Source organism: Coturnix japonica, chromosome 13 (assembly GCF_054131305.1).
Source record: "Coturnix japonica strain WE chromosome 13, WE-NBRP24, whole genome shotgun sequence".
Taxonomy (NCBI): Eukaryota; Metazoa; Chordata; class Aves; order Galliformes; family Phasianidae; genus Coturnix; species Coturnix japonica.
Genome location: NC_140675.1, coordinates 15,245,704 through 15,267,731, shown reverse-complemented (window position 1 = coordinate 15,267,731; position 22,028 = coordinate 15,245,704). Strand labels below are relative to the sequence as shown.

The following is a 22,028-nucleotide window of genomic DNA, read 5'->3' as shown; positions in this document are numbered from 1 at the left end:
ATCAGACATTTGCCCACATTTAGCTCACCATGCAAATGAATTCATTATTCTTTCACTATTGTGCCACCAGAAAAGTAAGAAAAGCACTGAGCCTCAAGTGTTTCCTTGTAAGAGTCAATATCTAAATGAATGCCAGTCCCATTTTGCACGTAGTCTCTGTATTAATATAAATACCCCAACACTCACACTGTAGCAGGTAGTCCTCAACTCCAGCTGCCTTTGACCCTTCTGGCCAATATGGAAGATGAGCATATACAGTTTTTCTGGATAGATCAGTATCAGGATAAAATCAGCAGGAATCCTGCCTCACAAAGAAATCTGACACAAACCCATTTTCTGTATTAACACTCAGACACGTTTTGTTCCTTCCGACTCACTACTGCTGTCAGAGGTAGCAAGAACTATTTATCAGAGCTTATCCTGAGATCCTTAGCTAGCAAAGGGAAAATGGATGTCACAAACCAAATAGCTTCTGTCAACAAATTAGCAAGCATCAGTGCCTTTTTATTAAGAGCATTTCCAATGTTTAATGTCAATCAAGTCCCACAGTTCAGAGGTCAGAATATCTGGTAGTCCCTCAAGTCACACTGAATGATCATTCACTTCTCACACAACTCCCCCAAGCAGCAATTCCCTTATCAGCATTCACCAACCTAAAAAAAAGATATAAAAATTGTACATATTTAATACAAGGCCTCCAACGCTGTTTTTTTTCCCCACGTAGTTCATCACAGTAAACCACAAATTTTGAGGTCATTAAGTTGAGAGCATGAGTTTGTTAGAGCTTCATCTCAAGCTTTATACACATGTGCTTTTTTGACATTCATTTCTTATGATCTTGGCAGTTTCCCCTCAGACTGTGTTGTATAGATGCCAGTCTAAGTAGAAGGATCAGCAGATGAAGTTTTAATATTTAGGACCAAACTAAAGCAATTTTTGTATCCAGGTTTCTAAAGTAGGGTTTGTAAGCTTCAATGTTTAAATGTAAAGGGACTCTATTTCAAGTACTATAAAAGAGAAACATTGCCACTCACTGGCAGTACCAACGTCTTTGCAATATTTGTAGGCATTTATGTTCATCTTTCAAAAGCTCTATTAACCTTTATACTATTTGTCAATAAAAAGCCCCATTAACATTTAAGCTGTGTATGTCTAACTGTCTGTTTCAAACAAGAATCAAAAGATGGCCTGTAAGAAGCAGGCTATTATTTATTACAGTCTACATTATTGGGACTGTGCATGTCGAAGGTTTCCAAAAGCTAACACTTCTTCAAATAATTGGGGAAAAAAAGAAAACAATCCATCAGCAACTGGCACAAAAGTTAAATGCTGCCTGAGCAGGAGATGAGACAGACACACAGACAAGTATCACAACACAGTCTGACTTTGGAAAGAACAGTGAAGCTAGCTAACTAGCTGTAGCCACTTCAGGAATACTGGAGGTCTAAAGAGATCACAGTGTACATGAACTTGACATTTAAACACTGCTTTTGCACCAGGGATCAGCAGAACTTACCTGACATTATCAACTAATCTTACATGACATTAATGATTTGTCTTCATTGGGCAAATATGTTATCTTTTATTAAAATCAAACATTTACTGGGTAAGAACTGAAATCACAGCTGTGCAGATAACAGACTCTTCAATCAAGCTGCTGAATTGGAAGTGCCAAGGACATCATTCACCAGTTCATGTATTTCCCCCAGAACTTTGTTGCTTCAAGTACCACTGATTTAGCAAAATCCCTCTGTGCTGCTTCTCTGGAGTAAAGTGGGAATTCTGAAAAGTAAGGAAAAATATTCCCAAAAATACGGAGTGAAATTGGCAGTTTATTACCACTGCTTTTACAAATCATTAATGAAGACAACACAACCTATTCCAGAGAAAAAGAATTCATGAACTGTCTTCAAGTATGGGAGATGTACTCACAGTAACAACAGATGCATTCATTTCATTACTTTATAATAAGTAAACCTATAAACTCCATAAAAAATTTACAACCAAAATGGAGCCAGTGTGACAAACTGCGCTCAGGTAGCAACGACTAAAATGTGAAGATCGCATGTATATCAAAAATGCATTTTAGTTTTGCTTCCCCAGAATTCAGTCTGATGGAGGTTCACTTTATGCAGTCACCCCTTTCACCTCACGTCCGTCTTGTCTTCTGTTTTTTTGTTTGTCTCTTTGCATCCTCTGGGCCACCGGTGTCAGAACCCGCCTGTCCAAGGGCACGGACCCCTTGAAGTCGAGTCGTCAGCTGCAGTAGTAAGGGAATAAGCTGGGCCAACAAAAAGGGGAAAAAGACTGTGATCATGGTGGCTTGTAAGGTCTGCATTGTAGTGGTGCTCTTCAGAATGATATGCTCCCAAACAAATAGAATCCAATGCATAAGCAGAACACCTACAACATCTAAAAAGATGTCAGAAAATGGCAGCAATTCTTTGGAAAGGAAGCAAATCAAACTTACTGGAACTTCTGATAATCAGAAACAAAAATCATCCCTAATTTTTTTCTTGCAGCTATTTACCTAAGACCAGCATTTGAGATCTGAGTATAGACAAGTTGCTCATCTCCATGGCAATTTCAGTGCCACTGAAAAATCCTGGAGAACCTCACGTTCTGTGCAGTATATTCAAGTTTGGAAAGAAATCATATTGCACAGTTTTTTTCCCCTCTTATCACCAAAAGAACAATCCAGCCCTATCAGAGAAAGCTTGAAAGAACTCAGTTTGTCAACAAATAAAAAAGGTAATATGGTAGTTCCTTATATTCCTCCTCAGAGTTTTATACCAAGGATATAAAGCCAAAGAGATCAGGCTCAATGACTTGAGTTTTTTCAGTCTGACTGCTTCTGAAGTCAATAAAATATTTATTTTCTTTCTATTATCACTGACTCTGGTCAGAATTTAAAAGATGTTGTATTGTGTTGGATTTTTTTGTTTGTTTTTCAGAGCTATCAAATAAGAAACTGAGAAATAACAGAGGAGCACAGTTTCCCCACTACAGTTTTCCCAAGGTAAGTGTCCAAAAGCTTAGCTACATATGTGTCACACAAGGCAGCTGCTGACTGCACCTCTATCTAGATATCCATCAGAATACAACTTCACTTAACACAGTACAAAGTATTCATGGGTACCAACAGACAATAGTACACCCGTATGGAACCAAAAACATGTCCTACCTTATCGTGGTTGTAACCAGCCAACAACAGAAGCAGTGTCAGTGGCAGTGCAATGTAAGATCCTTGGGCAATATCTTGCTCAGGTAGCTTTCTCTGAAAATAGTGTGCATGATGCATTTCATTATTTTTTAACAGTTATTTTGACTAGGAATTCCCTCAGCTTTAAGTAATTTTAGCCAAAGAACATCCAGCCCTTCCCATCTGGTTTCCTTCCAAGCTCCAAAGGTGCAAAAATACATTTCTCTCACTTACAGGAGAAGATTTCTCCTGACAGTAGTCTGAGAATCCATCTGCTTTGGGCTCTGAGAACTGATAACTTTCATTTGAGCTTGCTGATGCTTTTGTCCTCTATATAGAAGTTTTTAAGGAAATCCCAGCAATAATCTTGTCTTCAGCTCCCAGTTACTGCATCCTCTGCTAGTGCCAAGGCTACAATTCTGTTCTGAACTCCCTGTTTGCCTCCCATAATATACCAGATCATTACATTGTTGTCTGATACCTTAAATGTGGCCAAAACCAAACTACCAAGCTTACTGCCACATTAATGCCTCTCATAAACCTCTTTATATTTACATTAATAGAAAGTCAGGCCAAGATCACAAAGTATATGCAGGCAACACTACCCAAACACTGCTCTCAAGCTGAGCATTTGAAATGAACATTTACCTACTTGGTACTTACAGTGGGACTAAATACCAGCGTAATGTGCTTATGATATCCAATGGAAGTGAACGAAACTTGAGGCAGGATGTAGTCATACTGTGATTTAGACAACGTAGAATCCAAGAGCACCACGTAATTCTGTGGGTATAAAATAAACTCAAGTCTACAGCACTAGTAGCAGTCTTAGGTAAAATTAGATTCAAAGGCAAAAGTCAGTTTAATAGGCTTCACATTCACCTCCAGAATGAACACAGTACTGCAGGCAAACCAAAAATAATACTTCAGTGTGCTTAGGGGAAAAATAATAAAGCTAATTAAGCCAATTATTCAGGAATATTCTTACCTCTCCATCTCGGAGCAGGGGAGGGAAATGGAAGAAAAGAGATTGGCCTAAATTGACTGTATGAATTGGGTTGTCAAGATTTTCACTTTTGTAGAGCTTCACCTGTGAGGGAAAGAAGAAATCACAAGAGATATTTCTGAGTCTGCACTAGAAGAGCCCATACTCCTACATGATAAAGGTACTTCAAAATTCATCATGGGCTGTATAAATAGAAAGATGTCAAGTATGAACACCTGGGTTTGTTCTAACAAGTCATGTGAAAAATCGCAGAAAGAGACTTTTAAAATACTTTAGAGTACCATTAGGAAAGAATGATGTTTTCCCATATCTAGATGTATTAGACATAGTCTGTGCAGTGCAATAAAGAGAATATAGCAATTCTTTTAAATAATCCCCAGAGGAATTTGCAGCAGGAGATTGTTTCTAATTTCTCTGGTAAGCTCATTTTGTTGAGTTTCAATTTCTCTGTACTTACTTCACAAATTAGACAGCTCGAGGCACAAAGTAAGCCTGAAATACTGAGAAAACACAGTTTGCTCGAAAATGAGCGTAATTAAAAGAGGATTGCATCATACTCAGATAAGACTTCTGAATGATTTTCAGTGACCCTGCAAAAAAACACTGGGAAATCAATGGCAAATGCACTTGACAAAGATCACAGGCTTGAACTTACACATAACGTGGACAGATACTCAGAAGACGTAATCACATTTCCACTTAAATCAAATTGATTAATTTGCCGAAATGCTATAATATTAACATCATCAATGTCGCTGTTCCCAACCTGCAACACACAAAACAGTCATATTTCTACAGACAAAGAAAGAACTAAAGCAGGTTTCTTTCAAATGCTTTTCTGCCCTTAAGAAAATGGCAATCTGGTTACGATACTATTAGTACGGTTTACTGCCAACAGCTCTCACTTGCAGTACGCAAGCTTCATTTGACTTGTGTTGCCATTCACATCCCCTTCTAAGCAGCAAACACTCTTAGCAAGAGACACAAAGGACTTGAAGGAATTCTGCCTATTATGCTAAAAAGGAGAGCATGTTGGTCAGGAATGAATCTGAGTTCAAATAATGACCGTCTTCCACCAAAAAGCTCTAGGCAACTAACAAAGGCTAATTAACCTCTGCTGGGTGCTAAGAGATAGGTGAGTAGCAGGTAGTTTGAGTCTGTAAGGATGGAGGAGAACTTAACGAGATTTCATCATTCCTATATTCAAAGTTATTATTGCGTTTTATAAAGATTTGCAAGTCTGGATGGCAATTTCATTTACATTGAGACCATAAGATTTGGACCAAAGAAACCACAAGAAACCACATTCCGTAATAGAATATGAATATAATACAACAATTTATGACAAACTCAAATGATGAATTCTCTGTCCTGCATCATAAAAGAACACTGAAAAGTAAGCTGCATATTTATTCTCTTGTTTCTTAACATACAGCTTTTGTGCTGTGAAAGAATCTGGTTGGGCCTTATTGCAATTATAAGCTCTAGTGCTGACACAACAGGAGCTAACTTGCTGAAAAGCCAGTTGATTAAACAGAATGTATTCAAAAACACTGTTGTCACTTTAACACCTGCACAGATGCATTTTAAATGTAACTGATACCAAAAAATTAATAAAAAAAATAAATTACCTCAATTGCCCGGTGCTGTGGTAAAGCTCTTTCAATATGATCATTGCCTTCGGCTTTGAGTTGTACATGATACACACAGCCTGGCTACAAGCAACATTCAGATGATAAGTTTAACACCAAATAGCATGTGCTTTAGTTTTAGAAGACAGTAAGTGAATTTTCTAGCATTCCACACATTTTCTTACCCTAAGTAGATAATTTAACCCACTAACTCCTTTAAGTGTGTTCACTTCCAGAAATTCTATTGCTGTTTTTTCCCCTCAGAACAGCTTACTTCATACATATGCTATACAGTCAACAAGATACAAACACCCAATAGACCTCTAAGATGCACTTGCTGCAGAATTTTCACAAGCTGAAGAGATGAGATTTCCCTGCTACAGCACCTGGGGTGAACACTGAACACTGGTGAGACACTCTCATGTGTCACTCCATGGGAGCTGTTCAGTTCGTGTGAAAGCAGTCAAAAAGTTCCACAGATTTACACTATAAAAATGTTCCCCCTCTACAAGAAAGAATCATCACTCACACCTCGTCCTAACACAGAAAGACCAAGGACCTTTGTGCTTGCATGTGTGATGAAAAGACAAAAATCTACAGCTAATTCATAGAACACATTGTACTGTTCCATTAACACGCTAACATAAATGTAAATGACAGAAAGCATTCTGATCCTTACCAGAAGGCCACGTAGCCGGAACTTGCCCTCTTCATCAGTTACTGTATCTTCTCCATAGATGCTACATCCTTCCTGCCCCACAGCTTCTACTGAGACCCCTTGCTCAGGCTCTCCATTTAATGAAGAGACAGTGCCATAACAGCTAGAAGGAGAAACAATTGCTAATTATGAGCAAATGCTGTTTTAGCAGACATTTTTAAGACTTGACTGTTATAACTCGTGAGAAAAGTTCTTCATATATCCAGCACAGCATGAAAAGCAGAATTTGTAATGTATACACCCAAAACTGTTTCAAAGCATTTAAATTAGCTGCAGTTCAGTGGACATCTTCAGGAATCCAAGTTCCCAACCCTTCAAGAAAAGTAACACTTACCCCAGGGGGCAGGGAAAGGAAGATAAGTCAGATACCTGGAGTGGTACACAGTCCCCAGAGTAAACCTCTCCCACTAAACACAGCACAAACCACTCGCACAGTACCTTCTTAGCACTGTTTTTCCTTACAATTCTGTTGTGGGCTTTGTTAGTATATCCACATGCATAAAAAAAAGGCTAGAAACAGTACTCTCAAGCAGCACAATAATTAAACTGTGCCTTCAAAAGTACCTCCAAGCCTTCAGAACAGACATATCAGAAGAAAACACATTTTGTATAATGCGACCTGATCCAATACGCAGCATTTTGCACAGTTTATCATCCCCACTAACCTGTAAGCTGTTCTGTAACCAGTTATCCGAATTTTAAGATTCTGTCCTTCCTGCACTTCAATCATTTGAGATGATGGTTCAAAGCGAAATTCTTTCATCATGGGTTTAAAGTAATACTGCCCTGGACTCTGCAAAGATGCATAAAACAAGCTGTTTATTGATAGTGACCCAACAATTCACCAGCTCCAATTATTTTTCTCTCAAGTGCCCCAAAGAGCAAAACTTCTCTGTTCCAGCCATAGGTTAAACTGGTTGGAAAACACGAGTAGTAAAAAACGAGGAACACATCAGACAATGAACTGGTGGGCTTCTACCAGAAAATGAAGCCTGAAAAGGGAAAGAACTATGACTCTAACACTTCATCACAAGACTGCAAGGGCAGGAAAGTGACCAGGGGGAGTTTGGAAAGAAACTTCAGGTATGTCCACACGTAGGTACAGATCAATAATCTTACTACATTTGTTTCCTCTAAAGACTAAAATGAACCCAGCTGGTTTGCTGGTGATCATGTTTACAGACTGCAAGTTCGTAAATGAGATCAACCAACATCATCTATTGCACGTTGGGGACAAGGGTTTCTCCAGGTTAGATTTCACAACTTCCACTAGCTAAGTGCTAGCTTAAGTGCTGTCCACTCTCACATCTCTCACTATAAGCTATGATTTCATACATCTTCCTGTCACTGAGGAGCACTGATTACATCCCTGTTTTGGAGGGCAAAGATACACAGCACCACACATACAACCGCATTCAGATCAATTTTAACTTACCAAATTGGAAAAGGTCAGCATGCCATTATCCTGTGTAAGGAGGTTGGACCGGAACACCCCTCCACTTAGAGACAAGAGTACTCCAGCAAGAGCCTGGTCATCCTCAGATCTAATCTGTTTTAACAGAAGCCATAGCAGTAAGCGTAAGATAGAATTCTCTCATGAAAAGAGGCTCAATTCAGAAGCCTGGGATTTGTTTCCATTATGATAAAGTTACCTGATTCCCACATTCCATACTTGTTTGTATTTCCCTGGGACACATGGGTTAATATTTTTGCTTGTCTACCTTTAATTAAACACCATTCAAAACTTAAGTGCTCAGGATGGACTTACCTCAAACGTCACACCAGCAAGAGCAAAAGCTTTGAAGTCACCAACTGTTCCTTCTACTGCAGTCAAAACAAATCCTTCTTTCTGTGCAGTAACTGTATATTCCAAGTCACTGTGCAGTGGTCCAACACTTCAAAATATAAGGAAAAAAAAGTTCACTTTAGAAGAAGCACTTGGATGTCACACAGGTGTGTTGGCACTTAAACAAAAGAATCCAAAACATCAAAACAAATCTACTAATTACCTGTAAGCACCTTTGTCATCAGTGAAAACTGTGATGAGAGGGGAAGGAGCTCCTTTTTCACCAATGACAATCTCAACACCTTCCAATTCAGGATGAATCCGTCCTTCCAAAAATAAGCCTGCTTTCCCATGAATCTCTATCAGCTTTCCAGGACAGCTCTCTTGGTCATTGCAAAGGGAATTCAAAACAAACAAGTCAAGAATACACTCAATACTACATCTTACAGCAAGAGTTTAATTACTACTGAAGACATCGTCAAAGTTCTTTTGCCTTGGAATAAGAGATCCATCCACATAACAGTACAGCTCCCTGTCACATCTTAAAACACCCAAACTGATACAACAGGCAGCGTAACTGATTGCTGGCAGCCCTCACAATTTTAGAAGCATGATTTTTTGTTTTGTTTTGTTTTTTTTTGTTTGTTTGTTTCTACCTACTTTTATAGTTCTAAATCAATAGAAAGGAAAAATTGACAGAAACTTCAATTGATTATCATACTCAAAGCACACCTGCATCCATCCTCACAGCTATTTTTATCAGTAAGTGTAATACAAGTAATTCTGAGAATCTGCTGTAATATCCAGAAATTGTATTTTTATTTACCTCCACTAACGACTGTTTCCACATAAGGTGGATAGAAAAGAAGCTCTTTTGAAGACGGTGTCACAGTAATTTTCTCACCAGACCTACAAAAACAAAAAAGCATAAGAAAATAATGAGATCAGTGTCTCTCACACAGGACAGAACACTGCATATTGACCTCAGAATACTTCGAAATACCCTAAGGGGAAAATACAAGCAATAATATAAGCAAAATTCATATTACGTGTTATTAGTTTCCATTTTGCTAAGTCAGCCAGAACAGATACCTGCAGAGCAGCTCTTTCCTACATGGAATAGATCAGTTTGTTAGAAAACCCAGGCAACAGGCCAAAGAAAACACCCTTCCCATCAGAGCTCGGTAGTACCTTGCCCAGTACGAAAATTCATATAAAAATGGTCCCTGAAGTTCCTCCACCATCTCCTGCACTGGTGGCTTTGTTCCCTCCTCTTCTTGGCCCTTCTTTTCTCTCTCCTGTCGGCGGGTCTCAATTTCTGCCAGCTGCTGCTCCCTGCGTAACTCCTGCACAGATTTCAATGGCCCTAAAACTAAGGCAGGTTCACTGTCAATAGATGACCTGAAAACAAAGAAAAGATAACACAATAAGCTCATTTCATACAAAGGAAGAAATGATTCCCATTATTTTTTCCTAAGACTGCTTCAGAATATCAGGATAATTCCATTTCCTGCTTCCATACTACCCTATAACCCTGTTTCTCTTTTTTGAGACAAATATATACAACTGATCTAACACATCGAATTTCATTAAGACTTTAAATCCTTTCTCTGCAGTTTCTGATTAACTGAAATTAAAGACATCACTGTTCTAAACCTGATACGTAAGCACAGACTGTTAAAAACAAGAGCTTTGCTTTGAAATCCAGAGCTGCTCCCTTTACATTGACAGCATTTCACAAAATGGACTTCAGCTGAAAAGCTTCATACAGGCTGGAACAGAGGCAGTCACTGGCAACTGAGATGCCTCCACAGTTCTCAACAGTCTCAAAAAAACCCCACCAGCCCGGTCTGTTGGTATAATATTCACCCCCTTGATAAATTAGTTTTAAAAATCCTAATAGCTCTCTTCTGTCCCAGTGCTTCTTTTCTGGCTGCTGCCCAGCAATTGCAGCTGTGCTCATTAAACTCAGGGACTCAAGGAAGGGCTTCCGAGGAAATCTGTTTCACCATAAAGACGCTTTCCACACTCCAAGTTTGAGAACCTCTAGTCCAGAGCAAATGGACATCAAGAAAGCATTAAAACACTCATTGTTATCACCCACTTTCAGTAAGATCTGGCAACTCACACGATTAAAGCTATTCACAAATCACTGCTTCCCATTGAGCTGCCTGTTCAGCTAAACATAAACTGGTACATTAGTGTGTAATCACTCTGCATACTTTTCCTCTTATAGCTCTCTCCGCATCAATAACAGGGTTCTAAAGCAGCAGATTCTTATTCTGAGGTAATAAAATAAGAAAAAAATAGTCCTGGTGCTAAACAGCTCAGAGCAAACAAAAATAAAACCTTCTGAATTCAGAAATTTCAGTTCATTAAAATGCATAATCACTCAGAAAACCATTCCTTTTTACTATGACACACAAGTCGGAAGGAGCTATACTGCAATCAAGTGACAGTGTACAAAGTGAGGTCTGAGCATTATTTATCTGTCTACAAAGAACTCAAAGAACAGCTTAGCATAAAAACCTCCTGCAGTCCAGCATAGGGTGCCATTCCCTTAGAGAATAGCCACTGAAGTATTAAAACCAGAATAAAACTTTATGAGAGGGATGTCTTTCCTCCACTTTTTACAGCCACATTATTTCTTTGTTCTTACTTAATGGTAATAGTCACATCCATCAGTTTATCTGTTGCAATCGTGCCAAGGACATGGTGTCGAACAGCAGTGAGTGTCAGTATGCTTGGAGAGGACCTGTAAATCAAAGCAACAGAGACAAACTTAAGGCTCCCCCTCCTAAAGAAAATAACTGGATGTTATTCAGCTGATTCCTACCCATAAGCTGAAAGATCTTTATAAAACACAATATACAAATTACACAACAAAGCTGCTGTGCTAACGGGATGGCATACTGCAAAGGTGGCACTTTGCAGATGTGAAACCCCAACTACTGCACGGCATTGGCCAAATAACTTCCCTTCCCTTGTGCTTCCCATCTCCTCTCAAGCTGACATCGATTTGATTGAATCCATACATACAATTTCTCTATACATATCAGAAGTCAACAATACTGGGAATGGTTCACAAAGATGTCCCAGGTCTAATGGTGCTTTGCTGCAGAAAGGGCCTTCTTTCAATTCATGTATTCAGTTAAGAATCATATTTTAATGCTGAATTTGTTTCCTGTTGTGTGTAGGAATTAAAAGCAGTCAGCAGAAAGTCTCTTTATAGGAGCAAAGCTAGCAAGCACATTGCCAAATCACAACCTAGATGTACATGGCAAAACATGGCTGACTTGGGAAGATCCGTACTGCCTGCTGGTAACTAGGGTGAATATCTATTCAGCCCACAAAATCGAGGTGAGCAGCATCACCACAATCAATCACTGGTACCAGGGATCTGTAAGCGGTACATGCTTTCTAGCAAACATAATATACCATCTTTCACATTTCAACCCTTACAAGCCATCAACATTTTTCACTGAAATATCTCTCCTTTGTTACAAGAGCAAAAACGCATTAAAGACGGACAGAAGGCAGACTGAAACATCCATCTGAAGCAGCAAAAGCATCCTTAAAGCCTATCTTTAGTCACATTTTTCTTTTTTAAAGGCTAAGAAAACACATCTGATACATTTTGCTAATGCTTCCTTCTATTGGTTAGAGCCAGTCATAGCAGCTCATCCCGAACTACTGAAAGAAAGCAGCTGGCTGCAGCAGAAGGAAGCTTTATGAAAGCACACAGAGATGCATAAGATTGAAAGCAGATTCTGCTCTTACGTGTCATAAGTGTAATATTCGTGTTCAAACTGGTGGCAGGAACGTGGGGTTACTTCATACACACCTGTAAGTATTAAGCCAAAGAATGATCCACTGATACACAAATAAAGAAATAAAGCTTACTCTGATGCCTGAATTCTGAAGAACTGCAAAGTTTGACTACAGTAAATTAATTCATCTCTTCACTTACAAATCACCACTGGAAGCTGTGTTGACTTTCTAATGTACACTGATACAAAACATGGCACCTCAACAGAGAGGTACACAGAAACAGTTACAAATATAACAAACCTAAATCAGAAGTAATCTAATGTAATCCCACAGCTGATAGTCTTGTATTAAAGAGCCACCACTGAAACTCCATTACTGAATTGTGAATGAAGCCATGGACTCTAAGGATGAACTAAGCGAAGCTAAAAACAGAATCAAAACCAAATGAACTGGTTAACTGTTCTGTTAATGGGCAATAACAAGTAATTAGCTCTAAAATATTCATAGTGGGAAAAAAAAAAGTGAAACATTAAAGCATTGCTTTTTCTTGTTATAAATAACCCCGAGGTACCATTAATAGCGACCCTTCAGGAATCCTGGATTGAAATGAAACTTTCCTTTATCAATTATGTTACAATTATAGAATCCAATGGAACAAGTTTATTTTAACGTGCTCTCAGTTGGTCCAAGACCAATGCCCTTTATCTACTAAAACAGAAAAAATAAAGAATGTATATGCTGAAACCTCCGAAGCCACAGCAGGCTGTTTGAATTACCAGTACCTCTGATTGAATGGTTGTTTTTTCAAGTAATACTTTAGAGCTGTTACCTGGCTTTGAAAGACAGAATCTATTAACTCCTTTAGACAAGTTATAAACACCAACGTTCTCTGGTCCATTTCCATCCTGGTAGAATTCCTGTGAAGCCACAACACAATTCACTATTAGCAACTACTAAACAACAAAATGAAAATAAATTTTGCCTAACGGTACATTAATGCTTCTCTTATAGCAACCAACAGCTGAAGATCATTTCACCAAATCTAAGAGACAAATCTCAAAGCACAATCAGCATTAGAGCTCCTGCGCCACAAGACAACCTACAGATAGAAGAAAGCTTTGATTCCAAGAGCAATCCAACCTACCTACAGATGTTAATGAAAAAACATGAGGATGTTTGTTATATACATACCAGTGTAATTGCATGAGAAAGGGAACACCTCAGCATATATCCAGTCTGCCTGAATTCTACTCCCGAAACATCTTCCTCCACAATTTCCACCTCCAGAGATTTATTCTTCCAGCACCAGTCTTCATGTACAATGCTTACTAGAACACACACCACAGAAAGCTTTTAGTAATGTAAAATTGTTTGAATTAATTGTGTTGTGGTGTAAAAAGCCCAATCACACTGACTTCCTGGGCAATAATCTTCAGAGTCAGATAAAAAATAAATATCAGCACCAAAACAATGGCTGAACAGACAATATTAAGACAACCTGGTGCATAGGCACACAACATTTTTCCCAACTTTTTCAAGTTTAGACTAACTCTGCACTGGGCACGTGGCACATGATAACCGAAGTATACAGACTAACACAGATTTAGAGAGCAAGGTAAGACTTCCAGCAATTCCCTATTATCCTACCTTTGTATTTGCCAGGTAGCACATTTTCAAACGTGAAGGCTACTGACTCTGTACTTCCAGAGAGCTGCAGGCTCCTTTTTTCACCCTGGCGGCTCACAGACTGTAACATCACCACCAGGTCACCACAAGCATCTGCCCAGAACAGACATCAGAAAATGAGTGCATCCTGACTTGCCAACTTCCCTCCAAATCCCACAACTCCAAGGAAGCTTCACGTGTACTAAGATTAAAACAATTAGAACATACTGCTAGCAAGTATTAAAAACAGGTTCATAACTTCATCCCAAACTTACTAGTTACCAAGCTGTAAGGTCTCTTGATAAAAGACCGGCTTCCATCTATCTACTAGAAGTAAATTTATGCATTGAAGGTGCTTGACCACAACAAGTAGTTTTAAAGCAGCTGGATTTAAACAGTACTGATGCACACATGCAGTGCTGAAGTTGTCCATTTCCACTTCACTTTCAAAACTGCCTTACCTAAACAAGAGATCTTCCCCGAAACTGATGCCAAAAACTGAGAGAAGGTCACATCCATGACCGGTCTGTCTGTAACAGTAACAGGGAACACTTTGGGTTTCAAGGCCAATCCTGCTCTGGTTTCAGCCTCTGGAATAATTACCTGTAGAGCACAGGTCATCAGCACATCACCGGCTTATAAATACCAAATACACCCAACTCTGCTGAGTTGAACTGACTTATCAGAAATTAGAAAAACGGGTATTTCACCATAAATTGCAGCAAAACCAGCCTCCAAAATATGCTTTTCAAAATTTGCCCAAAGAATTGCAGTAAGTCTGAGCTGAAAATGATACAAAAGTTTCTAAAGTCTGGATGAGCTTCCACTTTGAGATCTATTTACTCCGGTTTCCACATTAGGCTATTTCATTTATCTAGGACAGTTAGGGACCTCATAACTGTGCACTTCCTTATCTCTCAGCCTGCGCTCTCCTCTACAATGCGAGGTTAATTGTGGTTGTGCCATGGTTCTGCAGTGATCTGTAATCTCAGGAACCATTAACACACCTGAAAAAGGCACACATCACATGTCTCATTTACAGGAAAATGCATAAAGAAGCAATTCGAGGCACTTTACCAATAGAGAAGGGAGAGAAAACTGTTCAGTCTCAGTGGGCTGATCTCCTTTTAAACACATATAAAGGAAAAGGTGTATGAGAATTTCTGTTTATTCAAAAACAAAACAAAAAAAAGCCTATCATAGTTTAAACAGCACAAATAAAAAAGCCAAGGAAACCTACAATCAACTCTCAAATTTTAGAAATTATTTAAATCCTCTAAAACCTTTTGACAGTCCTACAGCAAAGAAACAGAAGCTCACTCTTACCTTAACACTGTATGCACCAGATTGTGCTTTAAAACAAAATGCTCCATGAGGGTCAGTTTCTGTTGTAACCGTGGATGCTTTGTCCTTGTCTTGAGGCACCATGGTTACCTTGTATTTATTGATCTGTTTGACTGCGTCAGGTAAACGAGTTACTGAGATCTGGCCACACACACTGAATCTATAAAATAAATGCCAACTATCAGAATACATTAAACAGTTTGAAAAACTCATAAACACTTGTTTGAAAATTTCCTTGACAAGCAAGCTTTGTTATCTTGAACTACTGCATGAATGGGGACCAATTCCTCCTGATAGACGTCAGGTACCATACTGTATCAGATAGTTACACAACTCCACTCTCACACAAGAGGAGGGTATCTGAAGTGCAGCACCAGTGACAACAAAACTCTCCTTTTTTTGGTTCACACACACTTCTACAACTGCTCAATATCCTCAGGTCACAGAGCCTTTGCTTGCAAGGGAGTGATTATTAAAAGGGCACTCTCAAAGGCTTAAATAGGACTGAGCAACTGTGGATAAAGCATAACTTTGCACTTACGCTGTCCTATTTCCCTTGAACCTCTTGAGCAACATTTAACTCCTAACAAACAACAGTACACCAGACCAGGCATGACATGAGAAAGGACAACCCCCTCTAAAGAAACTGTCCGTGTATCAATTTACATTTTCATGACACTGGCACTTACCCTGTTGCAATGATGTCTGCTAGCTGAGGCGTATTTGGTGCAATCTTCACTGTGATAGTATCAAAGAAGAGATGCTCTTTCCTGGCATGAATTGTGTATGTACCTGTCGTTATGTTCTCAAGACGGAAAGATCCATCAGCTTTTGTTTTTACTAGAACAAATAAAGCAAAGAGTTAAAAAAGCAGAGCATGTTTTCACTGTCTGTCTTAGTGTGTCAAAAGCACCAAAGGGCATCCACTGCTTTTGACTACTTTTAATTTAAAATGCACAACAATGAAACAGTATTATGTTTCTTAAGATACGAATCTTCATTTCTGCACTGCAAAGCGACACTTTCAATTTGGTGAATGTTCAAAGGAAATAATAAGAAATTCTCTACTACAAAACTAATGAACAGTTAATACTCCCATCTAAGCCAGAAAATATACAAAATTACTCAATTCTATGAAAATCACTGTAATATTACAAATAATTAATGAAAAAAGGAGTGCATTATCATGAAGGTTTAATTCCATCGCATATCCTGCTATTCACATACTTGAGCTTATTAAAGACTTCCCTGTAGCAACACAGACCAAGATGGCTGCATACCTTTAATCTGATTGTTCAGTGTCACAGTGGCATCAGCGACTCCTTCTCCTTCAGGACCATTCAGCACTCTGCCTGTGACAGAGAAACCCATCACATGGAAAACAGGCTGAAATGGGAAAGAAAGTTAACATTAACCTTTACCCAGCAAAAGCCCCCATGTGTGTACAGCAATTAACATGGTCTGCTATTCACCTCACACACATAAGAGAAATTAATTTCCAGATTTAAGAAAAAAAAAAAATCACCAGGATAATCACAATGAAATCATGCATCTAACTCAAGGCTTACTGTCCCACTAAGAGATAGAACCAATTCACAAGTTATCTGTATCGGTACCGTTCTGAAGGCTCAAATCATACATCACAATGATATCACTCAAGAAATTCTGCAAACCATACAAATTTCCAAGACCTTTTTGAAGAGATGACAATGTGAATGAGTAAACTTAATCAGCTGGAAAGGTTACTGCCTGATTGTAACACAGATAGGAAAGTAAACACAGCAGACAGCTTTTCCCTGTTTTTTTTCCTCCTAGTGAAAGGGAAAGAGCACAGTAATGCCAGATATTGTCGTCTACCTGCTTGGCAAGAGGCTACATGTAACAAATCTCTTTAAGCTTTTTCCAAAGAAGTTTTTCCACAGCCCATCTGCTTTCTGTTAACATCAGTTACACTTTTACAGGAATGAATGGCACAAACAAGATGATTTCTCTTACCTCAATTTGTAAGCTGTCATGTTCTACAAAGAAGTCCAATCTAGATGGCGCAACATCAAAGGTAATTCTTTCTCCTCTGTAGAATGGTATCTGAAAGGAGAACACATTGCTTTGACTCTTAAGAAGCCATGACATCATAACTCCTTTCCTTTACCATTTTCCACATCCTTATCGCTAACAGACACCTCTACGAATGGCCAAATGGGCTGCAAACATGTTGGAAAAATAACTGAGAGCAACAGAGACAGAAATAAAGGCAGCATTTCAAGAATGTCTGATGGATACATTTGAGACTATATGAAAAAAACAGGAAAATAGCCCTTCACTCAGAAGGCACTCGGAACTTGTGAGAGAGCTTACATGGAGTTTATATAAGAGAATATATGATCATGAGAGGATTAAAGGAATGAGACAAGCCTGGATCCCACTTCTGGATCACACATGTTGAGAGACTGCAAGACCATCACTGTAGGCATCACACAGACAACACTCTCATCACACTTCCTGGGCATAAATGAAGAGAATAGACAAAAAGAAAACAGGGTACTTAAAGGATGTGGGGTAACCACAGCCAGCTGAAGCTTTCAGCCTTCCATCAGCCACTAAGTGTGGCCCTATGAGCGGACAGTGTATTCAGGAACTTTGTAATCGAGTCCTTTCTCAGAAATCACACCACAGAATTCTAATACAGCTATTTATTTCCCCTCCAAATGGTTTAGGTCGGATTCTCCTTTTCCAATTACTTGACCTTATTAAAAATATTTAAACTAATTCTGTTTCAGCAGCTATAAAATTCTACATAAGCTAGCGTAGAAAGCAAAAGTTAACAACTCAATGGATAAACAAACATACCACAGTGTATTTCCCACTTGGAAGGGAAAGAAAGCTGAAAGATCCATCTTCTTTTGATACAACATTACATAAATAGGAGAGAGACTCGTCTCGTGATTGGAATCCATCCACGGGAGAAATATTGCAGCCCACAACATCCTGTGACAATAAATGAGAGAACACTGAAAATAATTCAGGAATGCATATAACTCAAAATGTTATACTGAGAATGAAGGATGGGAAATACAAAAGCCATTTTAAGGACAGTTTGACAACACAGCTTACAATTCTTGTATAGGTAAAAGAGAAAAAGCAACCATGGTAACAAGGACAGAGAACTAAGAAACTCAGCACCCCCCAGTACCCTCAAACTACACTGCATGTCTAAGATTAACTGACTTTAGCTCTGAGGACAAAGTTAACATTACAGAACAGAGCTCTACTCTGTATATTAAACCAAAGTACACCACCAAATGTTCCACAGTCTTTTCAGAAATAACACACTTTTAAAGTGGCAACAGAAGCAACTGATCTTTGATTCCATATCACAAGGGCAAAAAGTGATTCAGATCTTGTGTTGAAGGGAAATTACAGCATTACAGCTACCATGTAGTGAAATTCAGTTTGCCTGGCAATAACTCCAGTCTTTCTCCAGAAGGTGACCTTTCACAATCGTGGATTGTAACCTTCGTGAGGGAACATATTTACCAAACAACATTCAATATTAAAAAAAAGAAGCAAGTACTGTCTTAGAACTGTAGCCCTTTACCTTGCTGACCCACAGCATTAGCAGGACACTGGGAGTACACAAAGCTTTTTAGCTGCTTTCCACTTATCTCCATACTTGTACTGAAAAGGTTCTGAAACACCATTACCTCTTTGGTCACTGAGGAGGAGAAAAGCAGGAACATGACCCCTTTCATTGGTTCTCCATCACTCCTTACTGACCCAGACACGTTGTAGCCAGCAACAATCAGAGGGCTCGCAGCATAAGCATTAGAACTGGTCACCCGCACCACTGTGTTTGACTGAAAAGCAAAGCACATACATATGCATAAGAACTAGATATTAAATTTTGTTCACAGCACTAAATAACAAACAGAGGCTCAGTATTCAACATCAGAAATAGAAGAACCCAGAATAGCAGTACTCAAAGAGAATCCACCAGCTATTCAAAACAGAAGGATGCTAAAGCTGTTCTGCAGTCATATCTTGGCATTTTTACTGTTTCACTGACTTAGGATTTGGTCGGGACTTCAGAGCTCAGAAAGGAAACAATCTGAAAGGATTTAAGCATCTGCTATAACCTCCAAGTCCCTACAGAATGTACAGGGTTAGAAAACATAAAGAAGGAGCTCATTACCAGCTCCAAATCAGGCCTATGCAGGGCAATTTCTTGTAACCTCAGCAAAATCTAGGAATATTGTATTAAGCAAGTCCACTCATACAAACTTGCTCAAGGAGCTGATCAAGACAAAGTCTAGACAACACACCATCACTAAACACATCCATCAGAACTTTTTTAGGCTCTAACCTCTTTCAACATCCAGGTGGGATGAGATGCAACGATTTCATATTCACCAGGAAGCACTTTAAAGAAAGCAAACCTGCAAAGCAAGAAAAAGGTGTTGCTGCTTAAGAGTTATTAACACCTTTCTACAGAAAAGCAGTTCATATTCTTCGTGTGTTTCAGAACTTCTATAATCCCAACCAATATGGCAGAATAGAAAGAATCTGGTGTAAATGAACAGATGAGGCATGCACCCACGCACACATGCACATTCCATACTCACTTTCCTCCAGGTTGGGTAATAGTTGCTTGTAAGTTTACATCACTGCCAGCATTTCTCAGTACAACCTGGACTCCGGCAGGACCTAATGAGTGACCTTTGCTGAGAACCTGTCAAAATGAAAACAGTGCAAAGTGGATAAAAATAACTACCAGAGGTAAAGTGGAATGTTTTTTCTGAAGGCAGAAATAACATAAGATGGAATAAATAAATATAAAGGAGTCTGACCTTTCCATTCACAGAAAACCCTGTGAACACAAAGTTAATATCGCCTCCCTTTGTGCAAATGTCATTAATGCCATCTACATGGATGTCTACACTGGTCGGTTCTGGAGGAGAAAAACAATGAAACAGCAACGCAGTTAGTGACAGAGGAATCATGGAAATACTCTATTGCGGCTTCAGAAACTGCCAGAAAGGCACTAGCTCAAGCACACCAGCTGTGCTCTGGAAGCCTTACCTTAGCAAGTGAACTAACCACCAATTCTGATGCTGAAAATCCTTCCCCCTCTCATTAAAGACATTTTAATGAAAAATACTCATTATTTCTTATCCACTCATGTGTTATTTTGTCAGTGCAGAACTTACAGCTCTGTTTTTCGACTGTGCAGTCAGTATATTTATCAAAAATAAATAGGGCTTCTATCTTTTGAACAGCACGTGATTTTCCGTGCCAACTTCAAGGTAGCAGAAGTTGAAGTCCCACACTCCCACACTGCAAATACAGCGTCCTATTTTAAGACAAGATATGAACACTCACCAAAACTCCATCCCAGTGGAGGCTCAATTTTAAGAATGAAATCCCCCTAAAAATAAATTTAAAAAAAGCAAAAAGAGTCTTCACTGATCTGAATTCTATTTAACTGAAGAATGACAAAAAAAGTCAGAATACAAGCACCATGCTGCAGAGAGTAATGCAAGACTCACAAACCCCACTCTCCTCTCCTCTCCTCTCCTCTCCTCTCCTCTCCTCTCCTCTCCTCTCCTCTCCTCTCCTCTCCTCTCCTCTCCTCTCCTCTCCTCTCCCCTACTATTATGCTGTTTCAAAGAAGCAGAATCTACCCAGACAGGCTGCAATGCTGAGCTTGTACCATGACAGCTAAGAGCAAGAGTTAAGCAGCATCACATTTATACTGCATCTACATCAAACCTGGCTTGTGCACAAGCAGTTCAGTGTTAGAAAGTGTTTAAATCTCTCTACCTGCCTCAACAGGTGCATTCTAAATCTGCCTTCAGTATTTCCACTGGGTGATTCTACTCAAATGTTCTGCCCAAACACGAGATAACAAAATCCCAATCCCACTAAAAGTCCTGTGCCAAAAAGGTGTTAATCTACACATAGATCCTCTTTAAATCAGCAGACACCACATGGGTTCTGAAGTTCAGCCATTAAAAGGCCCCAAGACCTAAGAATGAAACCAAGGAGATAAGATGCATCTTATGTCCTCAGATTTGAAGCAGAAGGTTTTACTGCCAAACCACAAGTTAAACAATTCTTAACGAGATCATTTGAGGGCAGCTTGTATCTAATTTGAATGTAAACACTTTTCCAGTCTAAATAGCACAGCACCACAGCTGGAGCTACCTGTATTCCTCACCATAACACCGCTGAGAAACAAAACAACTGTATTACAAACAGAAAACAAAAAGAAGGGATGTTGGATCCAAGCGTAATAAAATGATGCACAAATGATGATCCAAACGCTTTGTGATGGGCGCTGCACTGACAGCAGCTCGTGCCTCCACTGCAGAGGAGACATGGCAGTATTTTGACTCCTTACCTTATCATAGAGGGGAATCATGAAATACCCGTTGTTCGGAGCGCAATCTGTTTGGTATTTCAGGGTACCATGCTTTGTGTACAACTTAATCTATAGGAAATAAAACAAAACACAAAGAGATATTTTAATAAACGTGACCAAAGGTGGAATGGGGCATCCTCCAAGCAAGTGCTTGCACACAGCAGAGGGTGCACGTCCCCAGCGGCAATGCAGGTAACAGGGCAAAGGTTTCCTGCTACGCTCTGCCAGGGGACCCGCGGCACAGAACTCAGCTCCGGCCCTGGGATAAATCAGCGAGCGCTTAAATGAGACGGCGCCCACCTCGATGAGGGAGTAGTTGATCTCCACATCGGACTTGACGAAGCCGCCGCAGCCCACCACGATGTCCTCGGAGCCCCGTCCCACGGCGCAGCACAGCGCGCAGCCCAGCACGGCGGCCCAGGCCCGCATAGCCACCAGCGACCGGACCGACCGACTGACGGACGGACTGGCGGACTGACTCAGCGCC

The 22,028-nt window shown here is 39.5% G+C and overlaps 1 protein-coding gene across 6 annotated transcripts; it reads right to left on the bottom strand.

Moving 5' to 3' along the window:
- Positions 1 to 483: 483 nt before the first annotated feature.
- On the bottom strand, positions 484 to 22,022 carry LOC107320625 (BOS complex subunit NOMO1). 6 transcript variants are annotated; one of them, XR_014933867.1, is made up of 33 exons: positions 21,842 to 22,022; positions 21,521 to 21,610; positions 20,500 to 20,545; positions 19,968 to 20,068; positions 19,743 to 19,849; positions 19,484 to 19,556; positions 18,825 to 18,977; positions 17,971 to 18,108; positions 17,119 to 17,208; positions 16,404 to 16,509; positions 15,813 to 15,963; positions 15,106 to 15,283; positions 14,241 to 14,382; positions 13,762 to 13,893; positions 13,306 to 13,442; positions 12,944 to 13,031; positions 12,124 to 12,187; positions 11,003 to 11,098; positions 9,535 to 9,744; positions 9,170 to 9,252; positions 8,567 to 8,726; positions 8,326 to 8,452; positions 7,993 to 8,106; positions 7,223 to 7,350; positions 6,519 to 6,660; positions 5,840 to 5,923; positions 4,864 to 4,974; positions 4,191 to 4,292; positions 3,866 to 3,985; positions 3,185 to 3,277; positions 2,149 to 2,281; positions 1,517 to 1,782; positions 484 to 653 (listed from the first exon to the last, which is right to left on the bottom strand). XR_014933867.1 is itself a non-coding variant. In XM_015876662.3 (32 exons), exons 1-31 carry the CDS (start codon positions 21,968 to 21,970, stop codon positions 2,150 to 2,152), a joined length of 3,627 nt encoding a protein of 1,208 aa, XP_015732148.2. In that variant the 5' UTR covers positions 21,971 to 22,022; the 3' UTR covers positions 484 to 1,782; position 2,149. The 6 variants fall into 6 exon arrangements, 5 of the variants coding, with proteins under 5 accessions (XP_015732148.2, XP_015732149.2, XP_085370278.1 ...); XM_015876662.3 differs by having other exon boundaries at positions 484 to 1,782; XM_015876663.3 differs by lacking the exon at positions 1,517 to 1,782.
- Positions 22,023 to 22,028: the final 6 nt, after the last annotated feature.

Coding starts and splice junctions, on each gene's coding strand:
- LOC107320625 (XM_015876662.3), bottom strand. CDS start 21,970: ATGCGGGCCTGGGCCGCCGTGCTGGGCTGCGCGCTGTGCTGCGCCGTG. Junction 17,209..17,970: donor CAAGTGGGAAATACACTGTG/GTATGTTTGTTT, acceptor TTCTCCTTTCAG/ATACCATTCTACAGAGGAGA. Junction 8,107..8,325: donor TTGCTGGTGTGACGTTTGAG/GTAAGTCCATCC, acceptor CTGTTAAAACAG/ATTAGATCTGAGGATGACCA.